General features: G+C 33.3%; 1 protein-coding gene across 1 annotated transcript; it reads right to left on the bottom strand.

The window, feature by feature from the left end:
- Positions 1 to 306: 306 nt before the first annotated feature.
- Positions 307 to 15,104, bottom strand: SMCO2 (single-pass membrane protein with coiled-coil domains 2). The gene is made up of 5 exons (XM_039882844.1): positions 14,908 to 15,104; positions 9,764 to 9,858; positions 5,593 to 5,645; positions 4,221 to 4,381; positions 307 to 505 (listed from the first exon to the last, which is right to left on the bottom strand). The coding sequence occupies exons 1-5, from the start codon at positions 15,033 to 15,035 to the stop codon at positions 307 to 309; spliced, it is 636 nt and encodes a 211-aa protein (XP_039738778.1). The 5' UTR covers positions 15,036 to 15,104.
- Positions 15,105 to 16,143: the final 1,039 nt, after the last annotated feature.

Consider the following 16,143-nt stretch of genomic DNA (forward strand, 5'->3'; position numbering starts at 1 on the left):
ATAACCAAGTAAACTAATATATGATAGTCTCAATGTCCTCTGGATTGAGTGAGGAGAGAGGCTGGTGGTTTGAAGTAAATATTTTAAACAATGTGTAAAATGATTCAAGAAGTCATTGTGAGTTATAAGGATAAACATAAACTGTTTTCATGTTTTCTGTCTGTGATCAACTAATTTCCACATAATTACAACATCTTTTGCAAAACATCCTATAACATTTTTAAAATAAGTTAATCACCATAATACAAGAACAGCCAGAATTTTATTGGAGAGAAAGTCAATAGGGTAACAGCAACTTCTGGATCTTTAGGAGGGTAACAAGTCTTCCACTTCTAAATTCAAGAAAGGCGTGATAATTTCCCGTAGTTCCCACATTCCACGGCGCCCAAGCATTGTAGGGAGCACTCTTTCAAAGATAAATGTAGCATCAAAAAACAGTATATAACATGAAAGTCCAGTAATGGTGAGGACATAAAACATGATGAAAATCCTCAGTGCACGTTTCCTACAAGGAAAGAAAACATCTGTGTTAAATAATTCAGAAGAAAACCATATTGATGTGGCTCCTGGTTTCTTTACCCAGGTAGCTCTATAACTTCAAGTAAGTGACAGAACTTCTCTTGACTTTAGTTGACATCTGCAAAAGAAGGAGCTTAGAGCAGATGACCTATTAAGATCATCCCAGGGCTGGCATTGGAATTCTACGATTCTATAGCCCTGAAACAATGACACCCTCAATATTATGAGTTTCCTTTGAAATGTTCTTCTCACAGTCTACCAGATTATTGTCATTTTTACCTTACTTGTGAGGTATATGATGCCTGTCTGGGGGGAAATGAAGGCACAGGCAGTTAGTTTATCCTCAGGACACAAAATACAGTGTGACAAATGGAATTCAGTACTCTCTACACCAGTTTTATTCTGGCATCAGACTTGCCTTTATAAAGTAATATAGGCTTTTTCAAATCTTTGAGGACTCCTTCTTCTAGGCTATACCTATGATAGACTTAATTTATTTGCTTTTAAGTCCTGGCATTATTATTTTCTAACTATGAATGCAATACATGATTAGGGTAGAAGATCTGGAAATCCAGAAAAACACCAAGAAGAAAAGAAAAGTCACGGATAATCCAGTTACTTGAAGTTAATTACCGTCTATAATACACTTCAGAAGAGAAAATCTAGAGCATAGTTAAAGCTAGCTATGAATCTATTTTGTGACTCAACTCAGTGGATTCTATAAACATAAGCTAAGTTTCTCGGCATTATCACCACTAGCTATCTATTAGTAGTAGTACAAATAATTGCTTCTACTGGACACATTTATTAAAGAGCCAGTGTCCTTGAAATACTCTGTTAGGAAGAGGCTTTGAGGGTTGTTAAAATGAAGTGCCCTCAAGAAGCACTAAATCCAGATTTGTTCTCTCTTATGAAAAGAAAAATGTGACTTACCCAAAACATACCTAGTAAATAAACACTATTCTTTCTAAATTCCAAAATGAGTCATCTTTAAAAATGCTAAACTGGAACATTTTTAAAGAGACACATTTTAAGATTCATTTTTAAGAGAAAAACAAATTTTCTAAATTACAGATAATTTAGAAAACAAAGAAATGAAAAAATTATAACCCCCCTTTAATATAATAAAAATTATTATATAACATATTATATAATATTTTTTATTTCCTTCTTTTCTTCCTTTCATTCATTCTTTTTTTTCAATTTTGTTTTAGTATTTTTTTTTTCTTTTTGGTTTAGAGTGTGCCTTTCAATTTTTTCTTTCCTACAGTGAAAATTCTAGGTGTGGTTAGATTCAGTCTTATTTTTGACACTACTGAATCATTTGATTTTTAGTTACAAGTCAATATGTTGTAACAAAGATTTTTTTTTTAATTTTCTGTTATTAAGCAAATAAAAGAGCATGTATAATATTTATCTTAAAAGGCTCACACATTTTTCTTAGGAAAACATCATAGTTGCTAAATCAGAATAAATTGTTTTAATATTAGCTGTACAGAACCAAAATTTAGTTTTATTAATAATTTTTTTCATTTTGAATTTATCTTCTATAAAGAATAAAAACATTCTTTTGATATATGAATGCTATATTTATTTATTTATTTTATTTTTTTTTAGCTATTTAATTTTCAAACTTTGACGTGCATAAAGTCTTTAATCTTTTCTAAAACGTCCACATTATTTGTGGTGAATACATAAGGAAAAACTATAAGGAAATAGGGATATTATGGGGATAATACAAAGAGGCCACCCTCTGGAGCTAAAAATAGCAAAATCGATACATAATAATTGACTAAGTCTGCAAGATAAACCTCTTGAAAAAAATAATGTATAAATATTCTTAATGGAACTAGTACATTTCCAGTTCTCTGACAAGAGATTGGTCAAAATCTTAGGCAATTTTAGCTAAGATATAATGGTATGATGAAAGGTGACCAAATCAGTTGGGTTATAATCTGCCCATATAACATAATTAATAATAAAAAGGCATTCATTTATTTATCTGTTTGTTTTTGAGATATAATTCACTTGCCATACAATTTATCTTTTAAAGCGTACGATTCAGTGGCTTTTAGTTTATTTGTAAGCTTGTACAACCATCACCACAATCTAATTCCAAGAAATTTTTATAACCCCAAAAAGAAAATCTATACCCATGAGCAGTCACTTCCTAATTCCCAGGTCTGCCAGCCACTAGTCTACTTCCTATCTATATGGATTCTCCTTTTTTGAACATTTCATATGAATAAAATCATATAATATCTGAAATTTTGTGTCTGAATTCTTTCACTTAGCGAAATGTTTTCAAGGGTCATCCATGCTATAGCATATATCAGTACTTTATTCTGAACCCCATGTTGTAGAGATGGGGTTGTATGTTGTATAGATACAGCATATTTTGTTTACCTACTCACTAGTTGATGAATATTTGCAGTTTCTACTTGTTAACTGTTATGAATAATGCTGTTACGAACATTTATATACAGTTTTTTTTTGTAGACATATATTTTCAATTCTTTTGAGTACCTACCTAGGATTGAGTCATATGGTAGCTCTATGTTTAACCTTTTCAGGAACTGCCAAGCTGTTTTCCAAAGTGGCTACACCATTTTACAATCCCACTAGCAATATCTGAGGGTTCTGATTTCTCCATATGCTTGTTATTGTCTATCTTTTTAATTATGGTTATTTTAGTGGTATAAAGTGGTATCTCATGATTTTGATTTGCATTTCTCTAATGACCAATGATGTTGAACATACTTTCATGTGCTTATTGGCCATTTGTGTATCTCCTTTGAAGAAATGTCTGTTCAACTCCTTTGCTCATTTTTCAAGTTAGATTGTTTTTTGTCATTGTTGTTGAGTTATAAGAGTTCTTTATGTCTTCTGAGTACTAGATCCTTAATTTACAGAGTTCTGAAAAAGCTAATTCTGACCATTTTTTCCGGCTCTCTCATTAATTCTATGGAGGAGGAAATTTTCTGGAATTATTGCTCCTCCATTGTCATTAACACCATTTGTTACTTATTAATTTAATATTTGTTGAGCATGATGAACATCTTTTGTACTTCATGTTACAAAATGATCAAGATTTGTGTCTTCAGCTAGCCCATGGAGTATTAGGAGGAGAGAGATTTTAAATAATTTAATTGCAATTATATGCTGTGAGCTCTATGTCAGGATGACATGCAGTGCACACACAAAAGACAGAGCTGAAGATTCTACCTGGGTTTGTGGTTGGGGATAAAGAATTGGAAGTTTTCTTAGAAAAGGATACTTACTACTCAGGGTATATATGATGGTGTGGCATCTCTAGAAAGGAATTAAAGAACTCAGAATTTGCTGGTATGTATGTCTTTACTACTGTACGAGAGAGGTACCCTGTCCAGCAAATAAAGGTTTTTCAAATCTGCTTAGCAGGTATGTTCTTTTGGTGGAGGTGACTGCATCACAGCTTGCAGACAACATCCTTTAAAATTTATGTATATATAGTTATCTAGAGCAATAACAAAAAAAATTACATATCTATATCTGTATATCTAATGCAATAGATCCATATCTAAAATAAGAAAAATATTATGACTTAAAGACTGAGAATAGATAATTTATAAAAGAAGATAAAACAAATTTTTAGTCAGTCCTCGAAGAAATTTAATCTTACTATAGTTAATACATTTTGGGGCCTCCTTTCTCTGACTTACCACATTGTAATACGAGGAGGAGAATTCTGCACTAAGGGGGGTGGTGAAGTCTGAAGAAGCAGGGGCTCCACTTCTCCAGGACTTTGAGAGTCTCTGTTCCCTGCTTGCTTTTGGTACATCCCCAGTTTTGAATCCAGCACAGACATGTCCTTGCAAAAGTTCTGGAAAAAAGGTCAACTATCACTTTTAAAAAATAATTCTAGGTGTCTGTCAGTCTTATTGTCAATGATGCAGAGTTCTTTTCCTCCAGAGTACCTCAGGGGCCCACACTGCAAATCACACGTGAGTCACATGAGGAGGTCACTGGCAGGCAGATCACCTATTACAAAGAGACTTATGCATTCACAGAGTAAGGCAGCGCCATGGCAGAAAATTAAATGAAACCCACATGCTGATCTTTAACTACTGGATAATTCATGTAGGAAGATATTTATCCTTGCACTGAATTTGTTTATTCAATTTGTTCGTCTATATAAAACATGTTTATTGAGTGACTCCTAGCAGGTGCTCCTCTAGGATACAATGCTTAACAAAATAAACAAGGAATGTGCATTCTTTTGCATGAGCTTTTAAAAGACAAACTAGACAAGGAATTACATGTACATTTGTTGGAGCTAGGGGACGATCAATCAACAACTAAAAACATATATGGGTCTGGAGGAGGCAGATAAGGGTAAAAGGGGTCAAATATTTGGTGACAGAAGGAAATCTAACTTTGGGTGGTGAACACACAATGCAATGTATACTGCTGAACTGTACACTTGAAACTTACTTGATTATGTTAATCAATGTCACCCTAATAATTTTTAATAAAAAAATAAAATAAATAGACACACATATTAGATATAAATTAAAATACATGCTAAAGAGAAGATAAATAAGGTGATGAGATGAAGTAGCTGAGGTTTGGTGGTAGGATATCTACTCTAGAAGGTGGGATGATTAAGCACCTCTGAGCAGGTAACAGGTCGATTTATTCATTTATTATTTCATTCACTCATTCGCAATTACCTCAATGTATAAGATCTTGTAGGAGGAGTTCAGAAATGGAATCATTTTTCTAGGTAGGGGTGGTTAGGGAAGGTCTGGAAGAGGAGATGACATTCTGAGCTGAACCTTGAAGAATGGGTAATGTGTGTGCACACATGGAGGATAAGCTCCAATTGGAGGAGATGTGGAAGGAGTATGAGGGCTTGCGGGTACACCGGACCTGTGAGACCTGTGAGATGTGCTGTTGGCTCAAAGCAGAAAACCAGGAGGTGGAGAAGACAGTGATAAGGCTAGAAAGACACCAGGGAAAGAATTATCTCTGTACATAGATATAAATTGTATTATTTTATCATTATTTAAACGTGTAACTATGAAATCTTACCTCTATTCTTGCAACAAGTTTCTCCTTTAATTCATGAGCTTCATTACAAGCATCTGCCTGAAAAGACACCCACAATTTGGGTAAAATAGAAATTATGTTTTTCTAGTTTATACAATAAAACCTCACTCATTTTGACACCACTTATTTGTAAAGTGGCTTTAATGAAACTTCCTTTTACTGAGTAAAATCCTTGTTCTTAGAGCAAGATCATAGAGTAATTGTAATAAATTGTAGGAGGAATAACCAAAAGATTAATAAAATTATTTTTAATATTTTAAAAGTATAAATTTATATAAATGCTGCTTATTATGTCATCTTTTTCTCTATTCGATACTCTTCCCTTGCTCCTTAAAAAATATCCATCAGGATACTAGTTGGAAAAACAATCTGTTTCTGAGAAAAAAAGGAAAATTATATACCTTTTAAATATTTTAAAATTTGTAATATATAATAAATATAAGTCCACATTATGTCAGTTTGAATATTCGGGCCTTATGGTTTAGCAAGAGAGCTATCCATAAAAAGGTCTGTTTCTTCTTTCCTTCCTATGTCTCCTATAGGTTGTCAGATAAAAATAACAGATGGTTTTTGGTTGGTTTCTACCAGTAAGATCAAGAGACAGGCTGAAAGCAAACCACCTCTTTCTAAGACATGAATGCTAATTGCCATATGTCAGGAGTAGAACGTTTTAAAGGCTTTTAATTGATCATCCCATAATAGACTTGCAGCATGAGTTGAAAAGTAGAGCTATAGCAGGAAGGAGAGTGTTTAGGGATTCAAGAAAAATGGGTTCTAGAGGTGCCATTTCTAGAAATTGATTTTTAAAGAAGTACTTGCCAAAGCAAGCAAAGATATGGATTTCTGAGGCATAATTTATAATAGCTAACATTGATTAAAACGCCCCAAATATCCAACAAAATAAATTTGATACATCTAAAAATCAGATCCCACATTATATAAACAGTGAAAAGGTAAAATGACATCTAGTTGCATAGAAAGTTGTTGAAGAAAAAATGCTAGGAGAAAAAAGCAAGTTGCAGAACATATGGTAACAAAATCCCATAAAAATAAAAGTAATATGTAAATATATGTATAGAAAGATTTTTAAAATATACTAAAATGTGCACAGTGTTTATTATCAAGTTAGTGGGATAATTTTTTATTTTTTAATATGAAAACATTCTATAATGTTTTAAGTATTAAAATAAGCATGTGTTACCTTTGTTAGAAGAAAATACATACATGTATTTATATATTTAAAAATATATATTAAATATTTTTACATATGTAAATGTATATTAAATATATAAATATATAGCACCATATACACATATTTATTTACTTGTATTTTTAATGGGAGAGCAAGAACGAGACTAGGTCTTTTCACCCAGAAGTATGGGCAAGTCACCTCTTGTTTCTGAGTTATGCTTTTCTCTTTTGAAAATGAAGGTATAGATTAAATGACAGCAAGTTCCCTTCTAGGTCTAAAATTCTTTGTTTATCTTTCATCGAGTTTTAAATTCCATTCACTAAAATTTTCTAAATCTGAGATTTCTTTGAAGAACTGTTCTTCTTTCTTAATTATAAAGCCATTTTATCATTACCTGGACAAATTTGTTATCCATTTCTCCTAATTGCTTTTTAATTTCCGTGATCTTCTCCTTTAAAACAAAGGATATAAAGCAAAAGTTGTAAAGAATGATGTGCGAAATTGAAACAAAACAAATAATGATATTTAGTAGAAAGCTCATTCATGATCAAAAAGTTTGAGATTTAATAGAAACTATTTTTTTCCATACTGTTGTGGATCTTGATCTCCAAAGCCAATATCAAATCAAATCAACATGATGTTATTGTTCACATCCTATGTAAGTGGCCATTGAGCTAGGCATTGTGCTGGTTGGATATGAGTATTAAGGGTATTTACTTTCAAACAGCTGTAGAGAATGTATAGTCTATACTCTTTTGAACAAGTTCATTCATCACTAACCCCCGAATTGTGTGACTTAATTGCTTAGAAAAGAGATAGGAGTCAGTCTCATAATGAAAGCCTAGACGTGGATATGGAGATTTCAGAAAGCTTTCAGGACTCGTGGGGAGGGGATCAGTTATCAGGCAACACCCAAAGCCACCTCGAATTCCTTTCTTCAGCTTAAAGATCTTTTAAATTTGTTTCTGGTGTGTATGTGTTTAAATATTTTTACCATCTTTTCCTCTTCCCCTTTCATGGCTTTCTAAATCATTCCATTTCTTCATGAGAAATAAATGAGGTAATACATGTAACATTTTTAAACTTTGTTAACTTAGTTCTCCTTTAATTTTTCCATGCTATGTTTGCTGTTCCTCTATCTATTTCTAACGATTTTCACCAGAGTAAATCTACAGCCGTTCCTACTGACTTTGCATCTGTAACAATTTCTTATTAAATATTCTTATATTTAAAGTTTCTTATGCATTATATTACTACATGTGTTTTTACACAGGCCTTCCCATCAGTCTTAGACCTTCCGAGGACAGAACTTGTGACAATTCTTTAAAGTTATATTTATTGAGGTTATAATTTACATACAAAAAAACTCACCTTTAAAAATGCATGGTTCTATGAATTTGGACAAGTGCATTGTGTCATGTAATCACAACCACAACAAGGTATGGAATATAACTAACATACCCCAAATGTCCTTGTGCCCTTTTGTCAATCCTCTCCACCCTTTCCCCACTCCATTCTAGCAACCACTAATCTATTTTCTTTTCCTATAGTTTTGCCTTTTTCAGATGTTACAGAAATGAAATTATGAAGTAGGTAATCTTGTGGGTTGGGCTTCTTTCACTAAGCATAATGCATCAGAGATTCATTGATGTCGTTAGATGATTAAGAAGTCCATTCCTTTTAACCACTGAGTAGTATTCCATCATATAACATGTACCGCAGTTTATCTACACATCAGATGGGCTGTTTTTGGTTTTTTAAATTCACGCCTGTTTTTTTTAAGGGCATATAAAACTGCATATCTCCATACATATTTGTGATATCTTTCATATTATCTTTAAGGCCTTGTTGGTTTGTTTTTTTAATCTTTTATTTATCTTTGTGCTCTTCTTTCTCTTCATTCTTTTGATATTCATCCCTCCCTATCCCTACCTCCTGCTGAAATCCACATTCCTTAATATGGCTGGGTTTTGGAGGAAATTTTCTAAGGCAGAATATATCTTGAACTTTGTCCTCTTCCCTCTGTGCATAGTTTGTTATTTCCAGAGCCTAAGGATAGTGAAAATAACTCTTGACTTCTCAACCAGCACAAAATCAGGTTGCCACTTTAGAACATTACACTAAATTGTGGTTAAAAGTTCATTTTTTCCTTGGTGATAAATCTGTGCTGATCTATAGATGGCTTTTAATATGTAAGGGGTCTAAATAAACATTACTTTTCTACAATAAGAGACATTTCTCCTTTACTTCTTCCAAAGCCACCTAAATTCTTTGGCTTAAGCTAAAGCAGAGGCTGACAGTTTCAATAAAGAGGTAGCTAGATACAGATTTTTCCTTTTTGAGAGACTTTTCTTCAAAGACCTGAAGTTTTGTAGAGCAGAAAAACTAGCAGCCAGGGCTCTAAAGTCTAATTCTTATCCAAATTTGATCACTACTTTTTCAACATTCCAAAAAGGAAAAATTAAACCTTTCTTAGAAAAGAGTCTCTAAGAAATGCAAGGAGATAAAACAACAGGAAAACTTTGGAGATAGTGAAAAACAACATAAGAACTCTTGATAAGTAAATCAAAGACTAATATATCTCTTACATTCTAAGGCTGCAGGTCTTCACGAATAATTATTTCCCATTTATCTTCTCTGTAATGTTTGGTGCTGGGATACAAAGATTAGAAAGAGAAGTTTTCCCTTAAAGTACTCATCATTATCTTAAAATGGCATCAAGAAATAAACTTATTAAATTTGTCTGCCTGAGCTTCTAGACAGAATAGAAAAATCTAGAGTTTTTGTGTCATCAGAGAATAGAAGTGGTGGTACACGGTGAAAACTGACCACAAGAGAGCGTTCCTCCTGTGTCAGAAGATGGGTTTTAATTCTTGTTATGACCTGTTAAACAATAGAAGGGGTGGGAAGAGGTGGCAGAGTCCCCACAACCTCCCAGATTGTCCTCTCCAAGCCTCCGGCTTACCTCAATGTTTGTTCCCTGAGCAGGGTCAAAGTCCTGGTGTGACTCCAGCTTTTCGATTTGGCCTTCCAAGGATACCACCTCATTTAATAAGCTGCAAACAGACCAAGAGATGGGCTAAGTCCATGGATTAAGAAAAATCACTTAGTGGACAATCTTTTTTGATATGTTTTAGAAAGATAATTTTGAATCTTTCACAAGTGAAATTCTATTCCTATGTAAGAGAACTCTTGGACAGTGATTGTGTTGGAATGGGAAGACATAAATGCAGTTCAAAAAAGTAAAACACACTCTAAATAATTTAGATAATAGTAAAGAAATGTAAGACCCAACTGGATACAGGAGCAAAAGATTTAAATGATTAAAATGAAAGCTTAGTTAAAGTTCTAGGGTCGGAGGGGGAAATGAAAAACAACAGAAAATCTTAGAGAACTAGGACTAAGCAAAGAGACCTTAAACTTGACACCAAAAGCATTACTGATAATGAAGGAACATTGATAAACTGGACCTCATTAAAATTGAAAACTTTTGCTTTGCTAAAGACTGTTAAATAGATTTGCATGTCCCATGTCTGGCAAAGGTCTTACATCTAGGAAATATAAAAACCTCTCAAAACTCAACATTAAAAAATGAACTTTCCAATTAGAAAATGAAAAAAAAAAGACATGCAGAGACATTTCACTAGGGAGATATATAGATGGCAAATAAACATGTGAAATAAACACATCATCACCATTAGCCACTAGAGATTTGCAAATTAAAACTGCAATGAGATAACACTATACATTATCAGATGTCTAAAATAGTGATAATGCTAAATGCTAGTGTGGATGAGGATGTGGAGAAATTGGATCACTCATACATTGGTGATGAGAATGTAAAAGGGTACAACCACTCTGGAAAATAGTTTGGCAGTTTCTGTCAAAACTAAAAACAGACTTAGCACATGACCTGGTTATTTCACTCTTGGACAATTGAAAAATGAAGACTTATTTTCACACATGATTATTCAAAGTAGCTTTTTTTCACAGTAGCCCCAAACTGGGTAAATGGTTAACCAAACTATATACAAATATAGATAGGAATATTGATACATGCAACAGCTCAAAGAAATTATGCCGAGTGAAAAAGCCAGTCTCAAAAGAATATATATCGTATGATTCAATTTATGTAATATTCATGAAATGACATAATTATAGACATGTGGAACAGATTTGTTGTTGCCAAAGGTTAGGGAAGAGTGGGAGAGAATGGGTATGGCTATAAAGGGGTAACTAAAAGGAGTTAAAAATCTTACCACAATGAAATCTCCAGGCACTATGACCTCACTGGTGAATTCAACCAAACATTTAAGGAAGAAATTATGACAATTTTACACAAACTCATCCAGAAAATAAAACAAGTAGGAAAACATCTCAATTTTTTTCTGTGAAGTAAGTATTATTATGATACTAACACTAGACATTACAATATAAAAAAAGTGGACCAATATCTCTCATTAACAAACATGTAAAAATTCCATTGTAGTAAAGTGAATCCTACAACATATAAAAAGGATAATATAATATAAGCAAGTAGGGTTTATTCTGGGAATTTAAGACTGGTTCAGCATTCAAAAATTAGTCATTATAATTTTCCATGTTAAGACTGTAAACAGTGAAAGCTATTTTTAAAAATTTGGTATCATTCTGATTTTAAAAACATCTCAGTAAAGTAGGAATATAAGAAAATTTCTCAATCCAAAGAATGACATAAAAAAAAAAAAAAGCCCAGCTAACATCACATTTAATGCTTTCCCTGTCGGATTGAGAACATGGTAAGCATGTCTTCTGTCTGCTGTCACCCTATGTATTCAACATTGTACTAGAGACTCTGGCCAATACAATTAGGCAACAAAAAGAAGTAAAAGGCATACAGATTGGAAAGGAAGATATAAACCAGTCTCTACTTGCAGATGACATGATTATCCATGTGGAAAAAAACAAATAACCTGTAAAAACTATTGGAGTTAATAAATGAGTTTAATAAGGTCGCAAGACACAAGGTCAATATACAAAAATCAGTTGTATTTCTATATGGAAATTGAAAAATTTTAAGTATAATTTATAGTAGCATTGGAAACATGAAATACATAGGCACAAATCTAACAAAGTATAAAATACCTGTATAGTAAACACTATACAAAACGGAAGGAAGGAATCAAAGAAGACTTAATAAATAGATATACTGCATTCATTCACTAGAAGAATCAATGTTGCTAAAATGCTCATTCTTCCCAAATTTACCTGTAGATTAATGGTAGTTCTAATCACAGAATTGGCAAGCTGATTCTAAAATACAGCAAAAAGCAAAAAGAAGAATAGCCAAAAACCTATATGTGAATGTTTACAGTGTCTTTATTCATAGTTGCCAAAAAATCTAAATATACTTCAATTAGTGGATGGATAAACTGTGGTATATTTATACAATAGAATACTATTCAGCAACAAAAAGAAACAAACTACTGATCATGGAACAGCGTGGGGGAATCTCAGATGCATTAGGCTAAGTGAAAGAAGAAAGATTCAAAAGGTTATCTACTGCATGATTTTATTTATGTGACAACTGGAAAAGGGCTAGAAATCAGTGGTTACCAGCAGCTTAGCCAGGAAGAGTGGTTAACTATAAAAGGGTATAAGGGGTTTGCAGAGTGATAAAAATGTTCTATATCTTCACTGTGGTGTCTATACAACTGTGTGCATTTTTCAAAACTTACAGAAACCTTACAATAAAAAACATTACTATATGTAACAAATGTTGGAGAGGATGCAGAGAAAAAGGAACCCTCATACACTGCCGGTAGGATTGCAAATTGGTACAGCCACTATGGAAAACAGTATGGAGGTTCTTCAAAATACTAAGAATTGATCTACCATATGATACAGCAATCCCTCTTCTGGGTATTTACCCCAAAGACTTGAAAACTCATATCTGAAAAGATATTTGCACACCGAAGTTCATAGCAACATTATTCACAGTGGCCAGGATATGGAAGCAACTGAAGTGTCCTATGATAGATGATTAGCTAAAGAAGTTGTGGTACATATATACAATGGAATATTACTCAGCCAAAAGAAAAGATGAAATACCACCATTTGCAACAACATAGATAGACCTCAAAATAATCATGCTAAGAGAAATAAGCCAGACGAAAAAGTTGAAAATCACATGATATGACTTATATGTGGGTTATAAACCTAAAAGCAACAAACGAGCAGGACAAACAAACAGAGACTCATGGACATGGACTATAGACTGGTTACCAGAGGGTAGGGGGTGGGGGAGGAAGGGAAAGGTAGATGGTTAAAGGGGGTCAAATATAGGGGGTAGGGGAAGGGTAAAGTGGGTAAAAGGGATCAAATATAAGGTAGTTGAAGGAAACTGGACTTTGGGCGGTAAAAACACAATAGAATATACAGATATCAAGTTATAATATACACCTGAAAATTATATAATTGTATTAACCAATGTTACCCCAATAAACTTAATTTAAAAATAAATAATTAATTAAATAAATAAAAAGTTAAAAAAATTACTGTATGTAAATTATGCTTTAATTTTAAAAATGGAAAATAAATTTAATATATAGGTTTTAAACAAAAACAGACTCTTTTAAAAAACAAATATTATTAGTGCTTTGGATGAAAAAAAGAGCCTTTTTGAATAGGATGGTCAGAAGAAGGCTGTTGTGAAGACACGTTTAACAGAAAGACATGGAATTGTTTAACTGAATGTGAAGGAGATATTTTACTAAAAGGTGAGAAAACATCTAGAAGAAGGGTAGCCCTGAGTTTGGGAGGTGATTGGATGGTTCAGAAGGCCAGGGGAAATTATTTCTGAGAACAGCTTGCATTTATTGTTTATTGTATATCAGACACTGTATTTATATTTTTACCTACAGTATTTTATTTAATCCCCACAAGAAACCAATGAGGTGGCTGTCATTAGTGCCTTTTTTACAGAAAATGAAAGTCAAGGCTTAGAAAAGGTTGATAAACTTATCCAAGAAATGTCAATGTCAGGATTCAAATTTGGGTCCCTCTGACTCCAAAGCCCATTCTTGTTATACCAGTGACTAGATAAATAACAATTAATTTTATCTTTTCTGTTTTATAACTTTCCACTTAAATTCAGATATGCATTAAACAAACATATTTTAATATTTTTTCATGTCGTACTGGGTAAAACTCAAGGATCATTGGGGAACTTAAACCCAGAGTTTCCTAAATTTCTGAAGCTATGAAATTTTCATTATTTTCTGACCAACCTCAACACCCTACAATTACCTCTTCACTGTGGTTTCTGTTATGTTTATTTTTTGTATAATATTGTTAATTTTCTCCATCCAGCCTATGTGATCAGCTCCGAGTTCTTTCACTTGTAGACCCATCTGTGTATTCCAGTGGTTTAGCTGGAAGAACATGTTCTCCTGACTCCTGCAGAAATATTATTATGATCAGTTTTTACGTATGCAATTGGGAATGCCACACATGGCCCTAAACCCTCTCCCTCTGAATAGCAAGTTGGTCTTTTTATTCATTTTCTGTCATCAAAATAGGCCAGATAGGCAGTTAGGCCTCAGAAAGAAGTTTGGGAGTTTATTCAATATCCATTTTAACAGATCTTTATAAGGCCGGAGGAAATAAAGCATATTTTACATTTAGTAAATATATATGTATTTTTTTAGATTTCTCTGTATGGAGTGAATGATAAGTATTGATTTCAGGACAGTGGTTGCATCTTAGGTGGGAAGGAGAGGTATGAAATAGGGAAAAGGACTACAAGCACTTAACAATATATTTTTAATGATAATTATAGTACTTTCTCTATCTAGAAAATTATCTGAGAATGACAAGATATGTATTAATTCCAGGCTTCAAAGAAAAGTTTTCAAAGAGCACCCCATGGCTCTGCCTGTATCCCTAGAATGTCCTTATTCTGTATTCTTGCTGTAATGTAGTTACTTGTGCACATGAGTGCTTCATGGTTCGATTCATGTATGGATTTTAAATCTTTCAGGCTTGCTCTAAGTCCTCTGTGAAATTTTATTTCCCCCTCCACAAAACATTATTACGTGTTCCCTCTTGCATGTATCAAGGCTTACAGTTCAGTGATGTTCTCCTCTGAAAACTCCAAAGAGGTGGACACTTGAGGATCCTCATGTTGAACTGTTTCTTCCTCATCCTGTTCACTCTTCAGGTCCTGGTTATGCTCAGCCTCCAGCTCCAACATATTCTGATAAAGATGAAAGAAGCAAAACAGAACAAAAGTGTTATCACAAGTGGCTGGGGTCCTTCTGGCCTACCCATTCCCTCTTCTCTGGGGGCAAGCATATAGACCTCTCTGGAGCCTTCTAATGCATTTATAAGATAAGCAGACCTGGCCTCCTGCTCCATTGACAGAGGAAGGCTGGGACAGGGACATGTAGAACATTCATGTCCACAGACAGAGCTCTTTGAAGTGTTGATGAGTATTAAAACTCCATTCGTCCATGGACTCCAGCACTCCACCCAAATAAGATGACCGGTCTCTTCAAAAAAGTCAGTGTCAAAGAAAAGAAAGAGGGAGTGGGATTATTCTGTATTAAAAGAGAAATAAAATAACCAAATATATTTCATAGACCTTGTTTGGATGCTGGTTTTAAAAAAAATATAGCCACAAAAGACATTTGTGGGACAATTGAGAGAATATTTTGAGAATTGAGAATATTAGAATATATTATGAAATTATTGCTAATTTTCCTAATGTGATAATGATATTTTGGTTATTAGAAGAAAGTCTTTATTTTTAGAGATGCCGTCTGAAATAAACAGGGATGAAGTATCTGTTGTCTTTGACCTACTTTTAAGAGGTTCAGAAAATTCCATTTACATATATAAAGATAAAACAAATGTGACAAATGGCAACAATTTTAAAGTATAAGTGTGAGAATGTGAATAATCATCATACAATTCTTTTAAGTTTTCTCTTTATTTAAATTTTTTCATAATAAAGAGTTCTGGGGGAAATCCTACTCTCAGTTTGACCCACAAAATTTCTCTCTTTCTTTATCCTTTGCCTTGTTATAGAGAAACATTCAAGGCATTTTCTGGTATTTCAAGTCTGTGCATGCACACAATTGACAAGGATTTATCTTCGAACATTTCTCTTCTTTAGTAACTACACTCTGAAATATTTCCTCTGCCCTTTGAAGAAGTTCAGTCTGAAATTCTTATGTTTCAACAAAACTATTTTTAAACTGGAAGGAGAAAAAGTTGGAGGGGGGAGAACAAATCAATCTTTTATTAAAATATCTGTATAAATTCTGGCCAAGTCAATACAAATGACTAACATCCACATA

The sequence above is a fragment of the Pteropus medius genome, unplaced genomic scaffold (assembly GCF_902729225.1).
Source record: "Pteropus medius unplaced genomic scaffold, Ma_sr-lr_union100, whole genome shotgun sequence".
Lineage (NCBI taxonomy): Eukaryota > Metazoa > Chordata > Mammalia > Chiroptera > Pteropodidae > Pteropus > Pteropus medius.